The sequence below is a fragment of the Rousettus aegyptiacus genome, unplaced genomic scaffold (genome assembly GCF_014176215.1).
Source record: "Rousettus aegyptiacus isolate mRouAeg1 unplaced genomic scaffold, mRouAeg1.p scaffold_m13_p_3, whole genome shotgun sequence".
Lineage (NCBI taxonomy): Eukaryota > Metazoa > Chordata > Mammalia > Chiroptera > Pteropodidae > Rousettus > Rousettus aegyptiacus.
The window spans coordinates 121,414,401-121,435,657 of NW_023416306.1; the positions used below are offsets into that span (position 1 = coordinate 121,414,401).

Consider the following 21,257-nt stretch of genomic DNA (forward strand, 5'->3'; position numbering starts at 1 on the left):
AAATGGCCAGCACAAAGAATAAGAGGCAACTCCCCTCCCTCCCTTGACTTTTACCCCTACCTTCATCACACTGTCTTTCCAGGACCTGTTATTCTATTGACAAACAGTCGAAGAAGGCTCAAAGTATTAACAGAAATGATTGCAAGATCTCCAAGAAAGCTTTCCAAAAGAATTATTTGACCTTCACAAACTACAAAATTAACAGCAGAGCAGGGGGCTTTCTTTCATACTGCTTCTACACCTTAAAGACAAGCTGATTAATATACACAATGATGGGGATGATTGAGATGAGGTTAAAGAAAGAGAAATTAAACAGTAGGTATCTGGTGCCCACGGAGTAATTAAGGCCCAAGCACCCTTAGGAATAAAAGTACCCGATGTCAGTTCCTCACACAATGGGACCACACCAACTATTTCCAGAGCATCAATGTCTTCCCTGGTGCCTTGCACTCTGCAGTCAACCCAGGATGGCACCTCAGGTGGAATAAAAGCACTGTGCTCATCCAATCTGGAGAGCCACAGACCGTGACCAGAAAGGTATCCCCCATAGCCAACCCTGGACAGTCAGTGGTACCTGCAAAAATAACCATTCCAAAGCACCAGCTGGTGTTTCTCAGGACGCAGCCCCTCAGGATTATCTTCTCATTGTCGAGGGCGTGCTTGCTGTCATTCCAAGAAAGAACTCCCATGAATTTATCTAGTTTGTTGTTAGGTGCCTCACAGACAACCATCCCTGAAAAATAAATAAATAAATAATAATAATAATAATAGGCCTCTTTATGACTCACCTTGAACTCTCTTTAGAAGCCCACAGGACTTGGTTACCACCCTACTTCTCATACAGAGTAAATTTTACCTTCTCTTTTAGACAGCAGAGTGTTACATATACAAGATTGTGCTGGGGAAAATAAGCTAGGAGATGAAAATCCGTTGAAAGTTTTGAACATAGCTTTCTGCACTATCCAAGTAAGTACTGAAAACCTAAGAGCCCTGGGGTATTATTTTTTTTTTCTTAAAAATGAAAATCACTTATCTCTATTTATAGTTTGAAAAGGGAAACCAGGGACTGTCCTAAAAGTTTACCTAATTCCATATCTTTTTTCTGAATGTGAACTTTCCCACAGGTTAAGACGGCATACTTCCAGTTTCAGACCTAAAGTTAATAGGGTCTTTCTAGTCTCATAATCAGAATTTTGAGGGTTCTCCTGTATTCCACCCCCAAGAAACCTGGGCTTTGTTTGCTATGTGTGCCTGAGAATGCGTGTCATTCCTTTCAGCTGTTCTATGCTTCTTATCTTGATTAGATTCAGAGTTCTGGGGACTCTCAAAGGCACCATATAACTTGCCCCAACCTGGCCTGAAGATGTTTCTAGTTTTTTGTTTTTTTTTTTAATTCCAAGCCCATTCCAACCAAAGGCCATGCCCATTCCACATCAATTAATCAATTCGTTCCATTATTTCAATGAGAATATACACTTCCAGGGAGGTGGTTCTCTTGATAGAAAAAGAAACCAGAAATAATCTTTTATGGATCCTGTCACAAAATAAAACTATTAGATTAAAATACATTTGCATCGCAAATGGTTGGGGTTTAAATTTTTGTAAGTAATGAATATAAGACTTGAAAGACAGAGGGAGCAAGGAAAGATAAGAGGCTGGGGAGATTAATACATGCAAAAGTCTCTCTCTCGAAAACGATAAAAATGTATTTATTTAATCAGAAGCCAAATGGTAGGTTGGAACACGATACATAGCATTTGGAAAATAAAAAGAGAGGCATGTCTTTAGCACCGATTGAAGGAAAAGGAGACCAGCCCAACACAAAGAACCTCTCTAATGTTACATTGCTACGAACACCTTCTGAACTTAGAATATGCTTCCATAGCTTCCTTTTCCTTCCTGGTATATCTTTTCCTTTTAAAACTCATAGACATAGGTGACAGCAGCCAGTTTTCACAGGGCGCCATCACTTCTGACCTACCAGATTACTAACATTAATAGACATTGTATGAAAAAAAAAAAACTGAAAGAAATGAATGACTTGAGGCCTCAGAACTGCTTTTTCAAATTTCACCTTTCTTTCTCCAGTATAACAAAAGTGCTTCCAAAATACCCACCAGTCAGGCACTCACTGGCATCTTCCCAGACATCCGCTGTTTAATGCAAGAGTGCTGGCACAAGGATTTGGATGAGGCTAAATAATTGTACAAAGTCACCTATTGTATACAAGGAAGTGGCTGAATTTTTATTCCCCCCATTACGGCCTATCACTGATATTAAAAGGTAAATTAAAACTGATTTCAACTGGCCCAAGCTGTTTAGACAGTTACATTGTGGAAGGAGAGAACTTTTTCTAAATTCTAAGAATTTAGTATCATTTTTTTTGACCAATAATTTTCATTCCTGAATTTTATAGAACCTAAACTTGAGTGTCACTGGCAAAATCTACATGAAATAACAGTTGACGGCAACCTTTAAAGCTTATTTCAGTTTCTTGACCCAAGACTCAATTTCTCAGACTTCAAACTTGGCCCAAAAAAAAAAAAAAAAGTGTTTTGGGCAAAAACAACATGATGCACAGTTCCTGCCAACAAGAATATAAAAAACAGGCTCATTTGAACATTTTTATTGTAGCAAGCAAAGACTGACATGCAGGCAAATGCAGCCTTGAACACGTAGGCTTGCTTCTCCCTGGCCCCAGGGCTTGTCCACTTCTGGCCTAACACCAAGGGTGTGAGGCGTGGTTCTAGACAGGAACAGGCAGTAAGACCAAGGGGTTCTGCTGAGGTGCTTGGAGGGTAAGCCCAATTCAGACTTTCTCAAAGAGCATGGTCCAAGTGATTTAAGTGCTAAATACAGGACCTGGTGAAAACAATGTGTTGGGAACAAAGCCAAACTACATATTTTATGTTCAGGAGTGCTCAGCTTCCCCTTGCTTAGCCCTGTTAGCATAAAATGCAAGCTTTCTAATTTCTTTTCTGTCCCTTTCTGAAAGAGGCGAACAGGCTTCTTTGAAGGGAGCACTATATTTACTTCTATATCTCCATAACCTAGTGTACTACCTACACAGTATATGTGTATTTGTTGGAGAGATGGATGGAAAAACTTTCAGATGGTAGGTTAGAGTAGATCTAAGATGAATAAAAGAAGTGGACATTTTCCCATTGTAATAATGATAAAGGAATTAGAAGACATAAAGCCTAGTCACGATGGAAGGCTTAGATTAAATGTAACTCTAAGGGGATAGAAATAGACCTGAGAATACTGAGAAGAAAAAAAAAAAAGATGGGAACCTTAAAGCACATTAAAAGCAACCAAAAATATATCCCAGGCATAAAGCAAAATAAGGACTATGGAAAAACTCTAGAACCATTCTTCCTTTTGCTAATAATATCAGAGAAGAGTAACAGGCAGTAAACAGTTTGACAATCAGGGAAAAAACTGTTTAGGAAAAACAGCATTGTTCCCATATAGTTATTCACTGAAAACATGTCTAGAGCACAAAGTCATCTTTAATGGGCAATAAAACAACTAGAGGAAAAAATCATGCCAATAATGAAGTATAAATATAACCAAACGAGCCAGTCACATTTGTTTGCCCCTCTGAAGAGAGCATACATGAAAGCAGGTAGTGATTGATACAATTCACAATCACACAGAAATGCTCTAAGCCCATTCTAAACAAAATCCACAAGATTTCATTCTGGACCTTCCTCAGCACTCTAAATTTAGTCAAATTGTTCACTAATTAGCAACTTAATAACCTCCAGAAACTATTTACTTGAAAATGGAAATCTGTCATTTATCATGAGAATGGAGCTCAGTACATCATAATTTTCCAGAGAAGTTGCCTTTATTTCTCTATGTAAATTGTTAGCAATATTTCATGATTATCTGTATTGTAACTCTTCCATACGAGAATTTATTAAATAAGACATCATTATTGCTGTTCAAGAGTTTCCCCAGCCAAGAGCCTCTCAGAATTTAGAAGATTACCCACTACTGTTGCCCTGATAATTGTGATAAATATTTTTTTCTTGGAAAAAAGAGTGTCTCCTTCCTGCTTTCTATAGCTTCTTGATTCTTCAGCCATCAAGCCCCAGCCACCCACTGTCACCACCATCATGACCACATCGACAGCAGCAATAAAGAGGGAAGTTATTCTTCCTGTCTTTACATGGAATGGAAAACCTATCTGAGAGGTAAAAACAAAAAATAAAAGTCATAGGATAATAACCAAGCTTTTTTGTTTTGTTTTTAGCCCGAAAGAGATGCCTGTGTTTCTGTATTTTAATTACACACATGCTAATCTTTAGAAAGGATCACAAAATCCACAGATTCCTAAAATAAAGAGTCAACCTTTCCCCAGTTCAGAACTCAGTATTAACAGTCGTACAAAATATGTAAACTTGTCATAAGTTGCAAAAAACAGATCTCCGTCCAGTCAGTAACAATATGTAAAAGATTCTTAAACACATTTGGACAATTTACAACTGGGGCTTTCCCCCAAAGCATTAAAGCGCCCAACTTACAAATGTATAATTGACAAGGATTTTAGTTACTTATTTGTAAACGTTTATCAATTCACATAAGATTTTTACATGAAAAATCAAGGCCCACTGTGTTTTTATACTTATTATATTAGATCAAGGTATATATCTTTTCTTATAAAATTCAGCAGACTACATATCAATTTTTTTCTGATGTTGAAATGTATAAAAGATTTCTATAAGAACTTTTCAAATAAGCCCAACTTTATCTTTCATGTACTTGTTTCTGTGTTTGGTGAGCTCTTTTATAAACTCTTGAACCTAACATTTGAGATCACCAAGAACATTGCTATTGAAAAATATATATATGATGTCATCTGAGCCCTGGATGGACTTGATCTGTGGTAATTAATTTTGTACCATTAAGTTTAGAGTATTCTTATTTATGTCTTACCCTACCCTAACCTTGGCCTCATCATCAGTGGCTAAGTGGTCATTTCTTCTGCCAATTCTCCAATGCTGCATTTTTCCTTATACTTTAAAGCCTCTCATGTCCCTTTGTAGAATAGGCTTTGCCAGCTGTAGTGGATTCATATTCTGGCTTCTCCACTTAGTAACCACGTGACATTGAGAAAGTTAGTCAATTTATCTGAGTCTCAGATTCCTTGCCTGCAAATTGTAGTTAATAATAATTTCTTTTTCCCAGGGCTATAAAGATTTCACAAGACTGTATGCAATTACTTAACATGGTATCTGATACATAGTGAAAAACATTCATGTGTCAGCACCATGTTTAGGGCCTGAGAACTTTAGGACATTTACCTAATTAAAAGTTTCTTCGGGGATGAACACATGTTTAAGTGTCTTCTCCCCTGTGTTCTAAGCTCTATGAAAGCAAGGCCTGGGTCTGACGTATTCTGAGCCTTACCAAATCCTTTTCATTGTGTTAAAGATAAATTTACTGAGTGAACCAACAAGTGACTAAGTAAATGAATGAAAGAAAAAAATAAATGAAAGCTTATGACATGCGTATGGAGGCCACCAGCAAAACACTGTCTTCGGGTTAAGGTGTCAAAATAGGGAATCAGGGAGACTGATAAGTGATATTCTAAGTCCCCACCCATCTCAATCTAGACGCTGATGTCCCCAGCTTGGAGTTTTCAGTGGAGATTTCTCTAAGGATAGTAGTAGGACATTTGAGTCTTCAGATACTGGGAAGATATAATACAAAGACAGAACACTGTAGTTTGGTGCTAGAGGAAGTATTTTGGCAAGTCTCATAATAAAAACCACACAGTAACTAGAAGCAAAAATCACGCCATACCCAGAATTGCCCAGAAGTCACAAGCTAAAAGATATACTTAGCACAGACAGGCGTGCCTCACATGTCTGTCTCATCTACATGACCTTGCCATAGCTAGGCAGGCCATTTCCAAATGTACTCAGGCTGATATCAACTTTTTAAATTTAAATGAAGGAATGTAATATCTGGTTTTAATTCTCATGACTCAAGGTAGTCTTTTTGTATCACCAAAGGAAACCCTGAAATCTATTTATATTCCTTTATGACAAAGACGAATAAAGGAGACAAAAAAGAGGAGGTGGGAAAAGAATGGGGCAGTAAAAGGATCAAAAGAAACTTGATAATACATATGGAGTTATTTTATTTTATAATTCTACATACTTCATATTGTGTCTTGCCCCTAAGAGATGCTTAATAAATAGATTTAATGAACTAATTAACATGGAGAGAGTGATGAAACAGAAAAGATAAACAGAAAAAGAGACAATGTGGGTAGAGAAAATAAGTAAAGTAACATAAAAAGTGGAAAAGAAAAATGGAGATAGAATAATAAGAAAGAATGAAAAAAGGGAAGAAGGGGAAAAGAACTGGTTAAATGGGATAGTTAGAGAAATGTGTCTACACAGTGTTTAGTGTGTAAATGTGTATGTCAGAGAAGCAGGGAGAGATTGAAATTAAGACGTGTAAATTAAGAAAAGAAAGGAGGAAAGTGGAAGGCTCTAGGAAAGCAGGAGAATTGTGGGAAGTATTTAGGGTTTGTTAACTGGCTCAACTCTGTCAGTCTCTTCACACAACATCTTGCATCACCCTCATGGTCTTTACATTTGGCTACTAACGGGACACCTGATTTGCATGTTGTATCTAATTTATTTCCCCTTAATCCTTCTATTCGCTCTTCAGATGCATTCTTGAAACAAACAAACAAATAAACCAAAGGGAAAAAAGATTTTAATAAGGCTAAACCCATAAAATATCACATTGCCTAAAATGTTAGAGTAGACTGAAATTCAACCCAAGATTTAAGAATGAAAACGTAAATTTAGCAGAAACCTGTCTTTTAACCCAGGAGTGTGCTGGCCTCATGCATTTGGTATTACATGTTCTCTGAAACGTGGCCACAGTTAAAGTATAAATGATAGAAAAGAGAAGTCAGTGTTGCCTTTAACAATTATATGTCAGCGATTTGGTGAGTTACCTATGCTGTATGAAGCAAATTCAGGCTACATCTAGTAAGTCATAATTATTACTGCATTTTAAAAATAAATTTCATGAAGTTTTAAAAGAGACTATTTTATATATAAGCAAGTCTTTTAACCTTTCAGGATACCTCATCTTTTAAAAGAAATTATATGATGAAGTTTTAATGAGGAAGTGTTTTCTTGCTTCAGCCTGAGCAACACTGCTTGTATTGGTTTAAATTTGGGCTTCTGTGTTAAATTGTGTTTGGGGGGAGGATTTTGAAGTAAAGGCATTATAAAACCACCACACCAGATGATCCTCCTTTCAGCCACCTGCTCTCCTGTAGGAGAGGACCCAGCACTCTAGCTTTGTCCTACAAGGCCCCATCTGGAAGTTTTCTCCACACCCAATAGTTTCACACTTCATTCCCAATCTTTTTGCTTTACGCCCTTCTTTAGCAATCCTACTTCTTTCTGGGGGCTGATGGTAAATTACCCCCACTCTATGGCATTTGGGACCATTTATTGACTCATTCTGCAAATATTTACAGAGCACCTACTGTGTGCTAGACATTGTTCTAGGAACCAGTATATATCAGTGAGCAAAATAAAGATTCCTGGGCAGCTCCCATTGCAGCAGTAGAGATGGACAATAAATAATAAACTTAGAAAATAAGTAAGTTGGAGAGTACATCAGATGGTGGTAAGTGCTATAAGAAGAAAAGGTAGAACTGGATAGGGGGAATTGAGAGATGAGGAGTCATGTTGAGAAGGAGGATTCTTGGCCCTGTTCCTGTGATTCCATGTAAGAAATCCACCTAATCCAGCCTGACCCTTTATCAGCTATCCTGGTATTGACCTATAGTCAGAGTTCTTGGAGGGTGTGGTAGTGACAGAACTCAACAAATATTCATACTTATTATTTCTCAAGCTTCCTCACAGTTAGGTCAGGCCCATGAGACTCATGCTGGCCAATAAAATGTGAGAGGAAGAGGTAATTAAAAGTCGGTTTGTCTCTTTCATCTCATCCTTACTTTGATGTGCTGATATTAGAGGCCATTAGTCTAGGCACCATGGCTACAAAATGGAGAAAGCCACTCAATCTGCATCAGGATGTGACATCAGTAAGAAATAAAATTTTACTGTTTATACCACTAAGATTTCAGGGCTGTCTGTAACTGAATCATAGCATAAGCTATCAGCCAATACCTATGAAAGAAAGTGAACTGGGTAATTATAACAATCATTTTCTGTTTTTTGATGGTAAACTAAAAATCATGAATTTTTACCTCCTCTTAGATTGACAGAGGTGTAAGGGTACAATTCTGGCAAAAAAAGAAATGAATAATGGTAAATTATATGTAGGTTGCCCTTTTAGGACTTCATAAATATTCTATGAGGCATTTTAAGCAAGTATTTTAATTTATGAATACAATTTACTTTTCTTGGATTCACATAACAGTAAAATTTCATTGAAAAAATTACTTAGTAGAAAATGTGTAATTTGTTTTAATCTAATCAAAATATTTCTTGAGCCTTTCAAAGTTTCCTGGCTATTTCCCTGACTTAAATCTCAAACTGGAGGAATATTTTTCTATAAACATTTGTTATAACAGCACTCTTTTAAGAGAGATTAAAATATTAACAGAATCCAGATGGAGTTTACAAGTAAACGCAGAGCATAGGCAATATAAGCTCTAAATGGTGCATTGGAGAAACTTTATAATGTAAAGTTGCTTGTACTTTAACTCATATGATCCTTGTCCACATTTTCCTTTAGTGAACTCTAAGAAAAACATTTTGGAAGATGGTCTCAAACTTATAAAGATTTGTTAATAAATAAAACCAATCCGTATGGAAATAATGATATTCAAAACCAGGCATACAAATGTGTAAAGCAAGAGACCATTGAGCAGTGGCAGGAAGGCCCCAAAGATTCTCCTACAGCCTGTTGTGGTGTCTACAGTCCTACTGTTACTGGCTCGCTCTTTTAATTCAAAAAATGTCATTTCTCTGTGACAGCCTTAACAGAAAAAAAAAAAAAAAAAAAAAAAAAAACAAGACAGCAGGAACAGAACGGGTAAAGGAAGGTATCCTGAGGAGCAGGCGACTGGGTTGAAAGGTGCGAAGATAGTGACAGGATAACAGCTGACCAAAGGAGTAATAAATTAGAATATTCTTCCAAAACAGCTACTATCTTTAAGACCTTATGCCAGGAACTATGCAAGATACAGAAATACATGAGGCAGGATTACCATCTTCACTAAGTTTGTAGTGTGGTGTTTGGTCTTTATTATGGAGCCAGAGAATGGATGGATAGTTAGACCTAGACCTAGAAATAAATGTGGCCTGTATTCATTCTTGGCAAGCCCTCATAGGGCTCCAGTGAGGCCAAGGTCATGTAAGTGAAGGATATTGTGAGACTAAAGGGAACCAGATCTACAGAAGAGGAAATAAGAATGAAATGAACAATGACCTGGTAAAATCGTTCTCCCCTTGGTAAACATTTTTACTCTTTAGCATGAAAGGAGATGACAGGGTTTGTTGCCTGGAGAATTTTATGTCCTTCCATCAAATTTAAAAAAGAGAACATAAATTGGATTTCAGATAATTAGTTTCTTACTTTTTTTGTTACAAAAGCTCTTTGGTTTTGAGATTTTTGTTTGTTTGTCTGTTTTAAACACTTACCGTCAAACTTCGCAAGTCGGCTAATATCTGTTCCAAGTTCTGAGGTAACTGATAGCGCATGGCGGACTTTAAGGTTCGTTTCCCTGTGAAAGTAATTGACATGACTTGAGTTTTCATATGGAACAGACCAACAGCATCTTACATAAAGCAATCAGGCTGGTGTAGCACATGCAAAATCCAACATAAGAGATTTGAAGAATTCTTTTTGAATGTCATTCACATCCCTCACACTGTCTCAGGAAAGTGAACAGGGCTTTGCAGGTTCCTAAGAATTGGCATTCCACCCACAGCACATCTGTATAATGACACAGTAATCTGTTCTGCTATTGGAAAGAACAGAGGACATAATAAATACGGCTTTATTCAAACCTACTCAGACATCATGCTTGAGTTACAAAACACATAAGAAACAGAAACGCAGTTACCTAATAAAGGAGGCCAGTATCACTCCGAAGTCTACTAGCTACATAGAAGTTTTGCTTGAAAAAGATGGTCATGGCTAATTTCATAGTAGCTTAAGTTTAAATAGGAAAAAGAATATGGTTTTCTTTTTCTTTTAAAATCAATCCAAGAATCCCAAGAGTAAGTCTAGAATCAAACAACCAAACAGAAACTCAGAGGGTCACAGTGAGCTGGTCATCTGCCAGGCAGGACCACACATACAGGACGGATGGCTGCTCTCTGGTAGTCATGAAATGACCGGCAGTGAAGATTTTATTATCATCACTCACAGCTTGTATTTAAGAGTTTGCCATGCCAGTTTTCTCACCAAGTTCAACCTAATTCTCTCCTGCTGTAGTTCAAAATCATCTGTCAGAATTCTATTTTGTATGGCAATATTTAGTAGTGGGTTCATTCAGTCAACAAATATTGATTGAATACATATCATAGTCACCAATGATACTCAATGCTGCCCCACAAGGGTTACAGTCTTCTTGAGGGAAACAAGTGGTAGGTTAAAAAGTAAATATTGCCTTTTGGAAGTACATGCCAAACAATGAAATAATGGAATTTGGAGAAGCAAAAAGCAGATACTTGAGAGGGCATTTAATCTAAACTTTCCATAAATGAGTTTCACAATGTTGTTAAGACAATACAAACTCCATAAGCATGATCATTGGTGAAATAACTTTCTGCAGGAAACACTAAGTCAGATGTATAATTGAAGTTACTTTGTTGAAAAGTAATATAATTGATACCAATCTGTTAATTCCTCGGAAGCAGAGATGAGCAGACATTAAGATAATCAAGAATTTCATAATTGAAGCAGAAATTGAGCTGGGCTTGATGGACAAGAGTGAGATACTGGTGTTTGAGGCTAAAAGACTTATGTGTCCATTAATTAAACAATTTTTCAAATGCTAGAAATGAGCTAGACAGTCCTCATTCCTTAACCCAACCCAAAACATCGTGTTATCCATCAAAGGTTTTCATCATTCTAAGTTACTTCCTCAGGAATCTTTCCAATATCTTACTTCCACCTTCAGATGTAGAAACTAAAGGGAAAAAATAATTGCACATAAGCCTTATGGTAAAAAAAAAATATTTTCCAAGACTCCTGATTAATACCTTTAGTGTCATGCCATACTCTTCCTTAATCTGCCTTAGTATCTTGACAAACTTCAAAATAATTTTTAGCATAAAGAATAATACAGAAACATTCTGGATACTCTTTTCTCTGTTACTTCTAATAGTAAAATCTTACAAAACTGTATCACAATATCACAACCAGAATATTGATATTGGCACAGTTAAGATACAGAACATTTCCATCACCATAAAGAATGCCTTTTGTAGCCACACCCACTTCCCTGTCTCCTCCCACCCATGCTTAACTCTTGACAACCACCAATGTGTTGTCCATTTCTATAATTTTGCCATTTCAAGAATGTTATATAAATGAAAGAAAATAGTATGCAAACTTTTGAGATTGGCTTTTTTTTTTACTTAACATAATTCTCTAAAGATTCATTTGGGTTATTGCATATATCAATAGTTCATTCCTTTTTATTGTTCAGTAGTATTCCGTGATATGTATACAACACAGTTCATTCAACTGTTCACCCATCGAAGGTCATGTAAGTTGGTTTTAGTTTTGAGATGTAACGAATAAAGCTGCTATAAATATTTGTGAGCAAGTTTTTATGTAAACATAAGTCTAATTTCTCTGGGATAAATGCCTAGGAGTAAAATTGCTGGGTTGTATGGTAGTCACATGTTTAATTTTTTAAGAAACTACAGAACTGTTTTTCAGAGTGATTATACCATTCTACATTCCTATCAGCAATGTGTGACTGATCCTGTTTCTCTACATCCTTGCCAGCATTTGGAGTTGTCACTATTTTTATTTGAGCCATTCTAATAGGTATGTGGTGATTATATTATTGTGGTTTTAATTTTAATTTCCCTAATGGCTAATGATGTTGAATATCTTTTCATGTGCTTATTTGCCATCTGTATGTCATCTTTGGTGAAATGTTCCTTTATATCATTTGCCAGTTTTCTAATTGAATTGTTTGGGGTTTTTTTACTGTTGAGTTTTGAACATTTTTCGTATGATCAAGATACAAGTCCTTTGTCAGATAGATGGTTTGCAAATATTTTCTCCTAGTCTGAGGTTTATTTTTTTCTCCTCTTAACAGAGATTTTTGCATAGCAAAAAAAATTAATTTGATGCAGTCCAGTTTATCAAATTTTCCTTTTATGGATTATGAATTTTGTGTCAAGTCTAAGAACTCTGACTTACCCTAGATTTTGAAGATTTTCTCCTATGTTTTTGTCTAAAATTTTTATAGTTTTATGTTTTACATTAGAATTCAATTTTCTAAATAATTATAGGACTATTTGAATTATATTTTATATTGGTTGAGTTGCGACAGTGTTTTTTGATGAATTGGCTCGTTTCATCTGTGTTGTTAAATTTGTGTTAATAGAGTACTTCCTTTTCCTTCTGATGTCTATAGGATCTATTACAATAACCCCTGGTTCATTCATGGTATTGTTAATTTGTACCTTCTCTTTTTTTCTTTTTCAGTCTTCCTAAAGGCCTGTAGAGTTTATTGATATTTTCAAACAGCACACTCTTTATTTCATTGATTGTCTCTATTGGTTTTGTTTTCAAGTTCATTGATTTTTGCTCTTGTTTTCATCTCCTTCCTTCTGTTAACTTTGAATTTATTTTGCTATTTTCTAGGTTCTTGCGATGGGGAATTAGACTATTGGTTTGAGACTTTTTCTTTTTTCAAGTGTCTGTATTTTTTGCTATAAATTTTCCTCTCAGCATTATTTTTGCTTCTGCCCAAATCAGGGCATTAAACACAGGCCAAATTCTATTTGAATGGCTCAATATGACAATGATTCTGAAGGCAGTGGTTAAAACCATGGGCTCTTTTGTCAAACTGCCAAATTTGAGTCCTGGCTTCACTCTTTAAAAGTTTGGCAAAAATTACTTAGTCTAGGACTTGATTTCTTCATTGTACAATAAGGCTTATATAGTACCTACTTCGGGATTAAAAAGATAAAAGTCATCTAAAAAACATTTATGGTATCTTTAAAATGTAAATATTCAATAAATGTTTTTATGCCAGACACATAAATTCAATCCACTGAAACAGAGTTATTTTATGGTATATAACTAAATTCTAAATTAACATCAATGTCGAAATTGCATTATACGTCATTTCTCTCTTCTCTCTCAACATCTTCATTTGACCCAGTTCCAAAAGGTTGCCTTCTAAAATAACATTGATCTTTCTTTCCTCAGTTGATATTGATCACTACTCTTATTTTCCTTAAACAATTACTTGAAATTAAAAACAAATGAACCAACCCAAAAACGACCCTTCTAAAAAATCTCAGTGCAGTCCTTGGGTAAAATTATCTACCTATACATGTCTGGCTTACTGTTTCTGAAAAAAATAAATTAGAGAAAAAAATAGTTTTCAAAAATCTGTAAAGTAACTAATAAATGGACCTTGCAGTGTAGACTCCTATTTCTTTAAAGAAAATAAAATGAAGAATAAGATTTAATATTTAAGTCCTGTTCCTAAATGTATGACTTTTAAATAAATTTAAAGCAATCTAATTAATATTCTAATGTTAGTAACTTACCCATCAAGCTCAGCAGTTTCAACATAACAGAGGCCATGTGGCTCACTGCTTGATAGAAGAAGCAGATCAGCCTATTTTGAATAATCAAGATAAAGAATACTTGAGAAGGGAAGATTGGTTGAAAGTCTTCTATGTTGCATCATCTCCTCCACTACTAATGAGCCAGGAGAGCCTTAGGGAAAAAGTAAAAGAGGTGAAATCCTGTTCCACCTCTCTGTCATATGTCCTAAATCAAACCCTCCTTGCACTTACCTATTCCTCTTTTGCATTCCTTTCACCATCAGAGTATAAGCAAGGGCAGGGGTTATCATAAAAAATAAACTTACCTTTTTTACAAGAAATATCTTAAAAAATTCTATTTCCTTACTTTGACCATTGCTAATAGAAAATGTAAAATTCTCCCAAATAAATAAGATAAATGGAAATATGTATAATCACATACTTTAATTCCTTTGTATTATCAGTTAAGAGCAGGGGGCAGGCAGAGAAGACGGAGAAAGAGAAGTGGAGTAGGAGTAAGTTGAAAATATTTTAAAAAATAAGAGAAACAAGAAAATTTTAAAAGAGAGACGTTAAAAGAAAAACATAATAAAACTAAATTTAGAAAACAAAGATGGGAGTGTAAGGAAGAAGAAAGAGAAAATAAAGCAGAGTTAAGCAAGAGGGCAAGATAGAATAGGAAATGTGGTAAAAGACAGTGGAAAACATTCAGAGACTGAATAGTTGGTTTCTCACAGAGATAAATCATCCTGTGTAGCTGTACATTTGAGCTTTGGAAATGACCCAGCACAATTCAGTTTTTGAATTCTGGCAACTTTCTATATTAGAAAGCTATTTATTTTATTTCAAATTTCAAATTTTATTTTAAAATAAGGATTTTCACTTCCGCATCTTGGCTAATGTAAATAATACTGTAGTGAACATAGGGTGTATATATCTTTCAAATTAGTGTTTTAACTTTCTTCAGATAAATGCCAAGAAGTAGAATTGCTAATCCATTGATAGATGAATGGATAAAGATGTGGTGCGCACACACACACACACACACACACACACACACAAGAGTAGAATATTATTCACCAATAAAAAAAAATGAAAGGCTCTGGTCAAGATGGCAAAGTAGGTAAATATTGTGCTTGCCTCCTCTCACAACCACATCAAAATTACAACTAAACTACAGAACAGGCATCATTGAGAGTCCTCTGAAGTCTAGTTGAAGAAAAGGCCTACAAATGGGGACACACAGAAGAGGTCACCTAGAGACTGCTGGGAGGAGCAGAGATGCAGAATGGGCTGGTTCCACGCCTGCATGTGGCAATTGAGAATCAGGAGGATGATATCTTGGCTGCAGAGGTTCCCACAGTAGAAGCATGTGGTCCCAGCCCCCCACATTCCTCCCCAGCCCAGGTTTCCATTGCCAAGAAGAGAAGTTCGTACAACTTCTGGCTGTGAAACCCAGCAGAGAGTGTGGCTGAATGAGATGGAGGGCAGCTGGAGTAGCAGACATTTCTCTTGAGGGGCCCACATGAGAACTTAGTGATGAACTCACTCCCTCTGAGTTCTAGTACTGGGACAGTAGTTTGAAAGGCACCAGAGACATACGGGGAGGAACTGAATTTTCTGGCTTTGGGGCAAGAGCTAGAGAAGCAGCTTTGTCCCAGACAGAAGTGCGGGCAGAAGCCATTGGTTCTTTGTTGAACTCTTCCCTCTCCCAGCGTGCAGAAGCAGGCAGGCTCCACATCTCAGTCTCCATGAACTTACCTAACACTGGTCACGCAGCCCTGACAATTTTTTGAGACCCTGCCCCATCCAACTTGTGGGTCCACCCAAACTATTTCCGTGGGCTTTTTTATAAAAGTGGCCCATCTTGCTCATGCTAAAGGCTTTCCTAAAATCTCTCAAAGGTTCACAAAACCCAAACAAGCAGCATCTGGCCTCAACATGCTGTGTACCTCTTGCTAAGCAGCCCCAAGCCCAGCACTATCACCAGCCTGCCTCTGTTTGCAGCTTGGCCTTTAGGGGCACCACCAAGCCCAATGCACATGGCAACCATCTGCAGATTGCTTGGTAACTCTTGCCAGATGGCCCTGGGCAGTGCACAGGCTGTGGCTGAACTCGGCCTGCAGAGGAGCCCCTCCCAGCAAGCCCCAAAGCTGGCACTTCTAGATGTTGGCTTCGGACCCAGCGGGAGCACCACCCATGGCTGCATCCAAAGATGACACACCCTAAGAGCAGACTGGGCAGGCACTAGAGCCCTGCTAAAGCGAATCCTCCTCTGTAGGGTCAGCCCCTCATCAGCGAGTTCTTACAACAAATCAGCTCAATGCTCAATCCCTCTCACTGACATGCAAAGAGCAACCCAAGGTTTAACCACAACAGGAGGGCACATACAACCCATACAAGGGACAAACCTGAAGCATTCATCTCAGGTGACCAGGAAAGACTGTACCACTGGGCCACACAGGACACCTACTACAAAAGGCCATTCTAATAAGAGTGGGAGACATAGGAGCCCTACCTAATACATAGTAACGAACACAGGGAGATAATCAAAATGCAGAGACAAAGAAACATGTCATAAATGAAAGAACAGAACAAAGCTACAGGAAAATAAATAAATAAATAAACAAAATGGAGACAAGCAATCTCCAGAGTTCAAAACACTTCTTATAAGGATGCTCAATGAACTTAGGGGAAGAATGGAGGAACTCAGTGAGAACTTGAACAAAGAGATAGAAAACATAAAAATGAAAAGAGAAAACATAAAAAAGAACCAGCTAAAAGAGTTCATCAACACCAAACCAGTATTACAAAAAAAAAAAAAATTAGAGAAGCTTCTTGAAGAAGAAGGAGGATGAGGAGGAGGAAGAGGAGGAGAGGAAGAAGAAAAAGGAGAAAACAAAAATATGAATTATAAAATGGCAATAACTACTTATCTATCAGCAATTACTTTGAATGTGAATGGATTGAATGCTTCAATCTAAATAGGGTGACTGAATGGATAAGAAAACAAGACCCTTACATATGCTGCCTACCAGAGGCTCACTTCAGATTGAAAAATATACATAGACTGAGGTTAAGGGATGGAAAAAGATATTTCATGAAAATGGAAACAAACAAGCAAACAAACAAAGCTGAGTAGCAATATTCATACCAGAAAAATAGACTTTAAAACAAAGGCTATAACAAGAGACAAAGAAGGACCCAGAAATCCTATTCTGGAAATTTGTCTGAACAAATCCAAAATACTACTTCAAAGGAACATTTGCATCCATATATTCATTGCAGCATTATTTACAATAGCCAAGATATGGAGGCAACCTTGGTGTCCATCAAAGAATGAATGGATAAAGAGGTGGCACATATATACAATCAAATATTACTCAGCCATAAAAAATAATGAAATTTTGCCTTCTACAACAACATGAATGGACCTAGAGGGTATTGTGCTGAGTAGAGTAAGTCAAACAGAGAAAGACAAATACCATATGATCTCACTTATATGTGGAATCTAAAGGGAAAAAAAATAAACAAAACAGAAATGAACTCATAGATATAGAGAACATTTTGATGATTGCCAGATGGGAGGGGGTTGGGAGAAGTTAGTGAAAAAGGGGAAAGGATTAAGAAGTACAAATTGGGAGTTAACAAAATTGTCATGAAGATACAAAGTATAGGCAATACAGTCAATATTGTAATAACCATGTATGCTGTCAGATGGGTATTAGATTTATCAGTATGATCACTTTGTAAGTTATATAAGTATCTAATCACTATGTAGTATACCTGAAACTAATATATATGGTATGTCAACTATACTTTAATAAAAAATAAATAATAATAAGAGAAGGGTTTTTATGAAATTCTGAAAGATTTGAATGTCTAAAAAGAATTGACTAAAATTTTAGCAATTTATTTTGACATATTAGCCTAACAATTTTCTAGCTACATCTGCTGTACAATTGGCATTCCAAATCCGTGCAATTTTCTTAATTTTGTTTTTAAAAATATTAGAATTGTGCTATTCTAAAGTTTTAAAGGTTAAATTTAAAAACAATCCACTTCTTTCATTGTTTCAAGCTTTTAAATTTCCAACTCAAAATAAATGGGGTGTGTGTATAGTCTAAATTGCGAGGGTTAAGAAGTTTTAAAAGAAAAGCAGCTCTAGGTATAAACAGGCATCTTTCTCTATATTTCATAACTATTTTCAATCACAGATGATAAGGATTAGAAAATTTTAGATTTCGTTTAAAATTATTCTTTGAAGCTCAAAGAAAAAGACGCACAGACCCAAAGAGCATGAAGTTCTATTGTTATCATATTCATTGAAATTTAAATATGAGAAACAAGACCAAGGCGGATTTTCAAAACCATTATTTCCATTTAAAATCAGGGTGGGTCATTTGGGCTCAAGAGTGGCATACACTCTTCACATGTTCTCTCTATAGTGGGTATGCTTTGGTTACACTGTGACAAATCAGAAAACAACTTCTGCCTCTACAGGCTTCTGTGGTTCTTTTCATCCATAGATGAGAGAGAGCCTTGATAAAGCAAACCTATTTATTTTTTAGGGAAGAGAAAGCATGATTTTTGGAACTCAAAGGTAGACCAGGGAAACAGTCATTAACTCCCACCAGAACTATCATCCTTACACCCCCATTTGTACTTTCTTCCTCAATTATTGGTGCTTTTTCACATGTTTTGCCAGGAGAGACTCCTAGTATGGCTCCCAAGAATGAAGAAGTGTTTTCCAACACAAGGCCCCTTGCCCCACCTTCCACAGCTGCCTCATGGAAATCTGAAACAAATACTACAATCAGAGGAAAATTGAAAAGAATCTGCTAAACTTCTTTGAGTCCTCAGAGCCAACAACATTGCCCTGATAGATTTATTAGGCATAATTAATGTTTATTGAATTAAAGAATAAATGAAACGAAACCTCAAGTGATAATACCTAAAAACTGTACAATTCTTTAAGGGTTTACAAAACACTTTGCATAATCGTGTCACTATTTTCTCAACAAACCTGTGAGGAGGATAATACTCTGTCCATTGTATGGATTATAATCCTGAAAAGGTCATCTCTGGCCCCACAGGCACTAGATGAACGAAATTAAGCCATGTAAAGTTTAAAACCTTTAAAAAGTCATAGTGAGAGCTTCATCACGTCTAAGTGAGGAACCCAAGGCTCTAAGAGATTTAACACCTTACTCATAGCCACACAGAGCTTAAAGGGCAGAGCTAGAACTAGAATTCAAAGCTCTAATCCCCAAATATACACTCTTTCCTCTGATTGGCTGCAAAATCACTGAAATACAATTCTAAAACACAAAGCATTTTGCTATGTTTCATTTTGTTTGTTGGTGCTTAAAAACCAAACTACAACAGTGAAAGAATATTAGGATAGTGATCCCATAATCTAGAGGTAAGATAAATTTGTAGAATTCATTTGAACACTACATTTGAACTTTCTTTTATTTTTTTAAGCCATTCTAACATATAGAATTCTTTACCTTCCTTGCCACCTACAATATTATCTTCTTTCTAAATTTTTTTTGTAGTTCAAAAATAAAAATTTAATCTACAAAAATTTGAGTATACTTAGGGGAAAATGTGCTGACATGGACAAAATCAGAATAAAGTTCTAAAAATGAAAATGTATAAGATTACAGATAATATTTTTATTTAAAATTAAAATTTCATATCCAACAAACACATGTTGAGTACTAATATGTACTAGGTATATCATTATTTTCATTTTTTATAATTAAATTTATTTGAGAAAACTAAGAAAAAAATAGTGAAAAAAGAAGAAAAAGAATGGAAGAGAATAATAATGGATATTGTATCATATATTCACAAATAGGCCCTTTCTTTGATTTAAAAAAATTCTTGTCCCTAAATTTCATCCCCACACATTAATAATTTCTTACAAACAGAACACTGGCCATTTACTTTTTCATGTAGAAGACAGTGTTTTGTACCTCTACACTTTAGCGAAAAGCTTTTGCTTCAATGTAGCTCAGATAGATGTTTTTAAAAATCTTCTTTCTCTGAAATTTACCAACTTTCTACTGTCCCACATATTTTTTAAACGAGGATTTATTTACAGATATTAGACTGAAACAAGTAACTCTGACTTGAAGCTATGAAACTTAAAATAACAAAGAGAACAATTAGATCACAAAATGGCCTCTCTGGAAGGATACCCTGGAAAGGTACTAATAAAGATTTGATGAGATGCTCTCTTGGATCAAGAGAGGTTCAAATCTAATCCTTGTCAGGACTAGAGTTTAGGTCAAATTACTCTTTCTGGTTCTTTACTATACAAAGCAAAACCTCATAAGTAGCATTTTGTTAATTCAAAACAATCGATAGAAATTTTCTGATTATTTCTGATTCAGGGAGGGGCATACATTTTCTTCTAGCTGATCTTTCCTTCAAATACCCTGCAAATTAACAGTATTAATTCCATTATTGAGGGATAATATTCAAATTATATGAGAACAAACTATTTTAGAGTACTCTGTAGCACTGTAAAAGCTCTTATTTACATCAAACATTGGTAAATCTTTTATATCTATTAATTTAAAAATATCCCAATGAAGATAGACAAGGTGATAATCACTCAGCTTTATCTGAGTTACCATGTTATTGAAAGTAATTAATTAATATGTATTTTGAAACATTTATAATTAAGTTTTTTTTACAAATACATCCTGGCATTTCTCCTTAATTGCTCCAAATTAGTATAGATTTACTAAATTTTCCACTGTAAATACTACAGTACATATGCTATTTTAATCTGAGATAACTTCTTTAAACAACACTAAATACTCACCGCAACAAATTGGTTATTTTCTAATTTAATGATGTCTCCCACTTTGACATTCATCCATTTTTCATTCTGCAGTCTATGAACAAAAACAAAATCAATTTTTTTAGGAAGAGAGAAGAATCAAGGAAATGTATTCACAATGGACCATCATAGGACAAAAAAAAAGGCAGATAAGACTTTTCTAGAACATTAAACTCAAAGGACCTTACAAAATCTTTTACCTGAGTGATGTGAGAACAAAGGCCCAGAGAAGCCAAGTAATTTGACCAAGGATACCTAGTGAGTTAGCAGTACCCCTGGAGCTAAGCTCATGATGGCTAACTCTTAGCCTTGTACTCTTTGCACCGCCCCGTGGTATCACTTTTAGATAGTAGCTATTAACTCTTGCTTACATTTCCTTGACCAGAACATTAAAAAGGGGAAGGGGATGGAATAATTCAGTCACCGAAATTTTTTTTGAACTCTATTATTCGTAAATGTAAAAACATCACTGCCATTGTCTCAGAAGTCTGTTTAACTAAACGCAAGACGTGAAAGAGGAGACAGAGGCAAGGGAGAGTGGTTCAGGGTAATAGCTAAAATACAAGTAAAAGGAAATGGATAAATTTTGGAAAGGACAAGAACAATGGGAAGTAAAAGAAGTCTTAGAA

The 21,257-nt window shown here is 35.8% G+C and overlaps 1 protein-coding gene across 6 annotated transcripts in view; it reads right to left on the reverse strand.

The window, feature by feature from the left end:
- ATP8B4 (ATPase phospholipid transporting 8B4 (putative)) overlaps positions 1-21,257 on the reverse strand; it is a 192,596-nt gene that overhangs the window by 92,314 nt on the left and 79,025 nt on the right. For all 6 annotated transcript variants that reach the window (XM_016128585.2, XM_016128590.2, XM_016128584.2 and 3 more), the window contains 4 exons: positions 20,611-20,683; positions 13,770-13,840; positions 9,660-9,742; positions 575-733 (listed from right to left, as the gene is read on the reverse strand). In XM_016128585.2, coding sequence (XP_015984071.2) covers positions 575-733; positions 9,660-9,742; positions 13,770-13,840; positions 20,611-20,683 — 386 coding nt within the window. The remainder of the gene's footprint in view (positions 1-574; positions 734-9,659; positions 9,743-13,769; positions 13,841-20,610; positions 20,684-21,257) is intronic.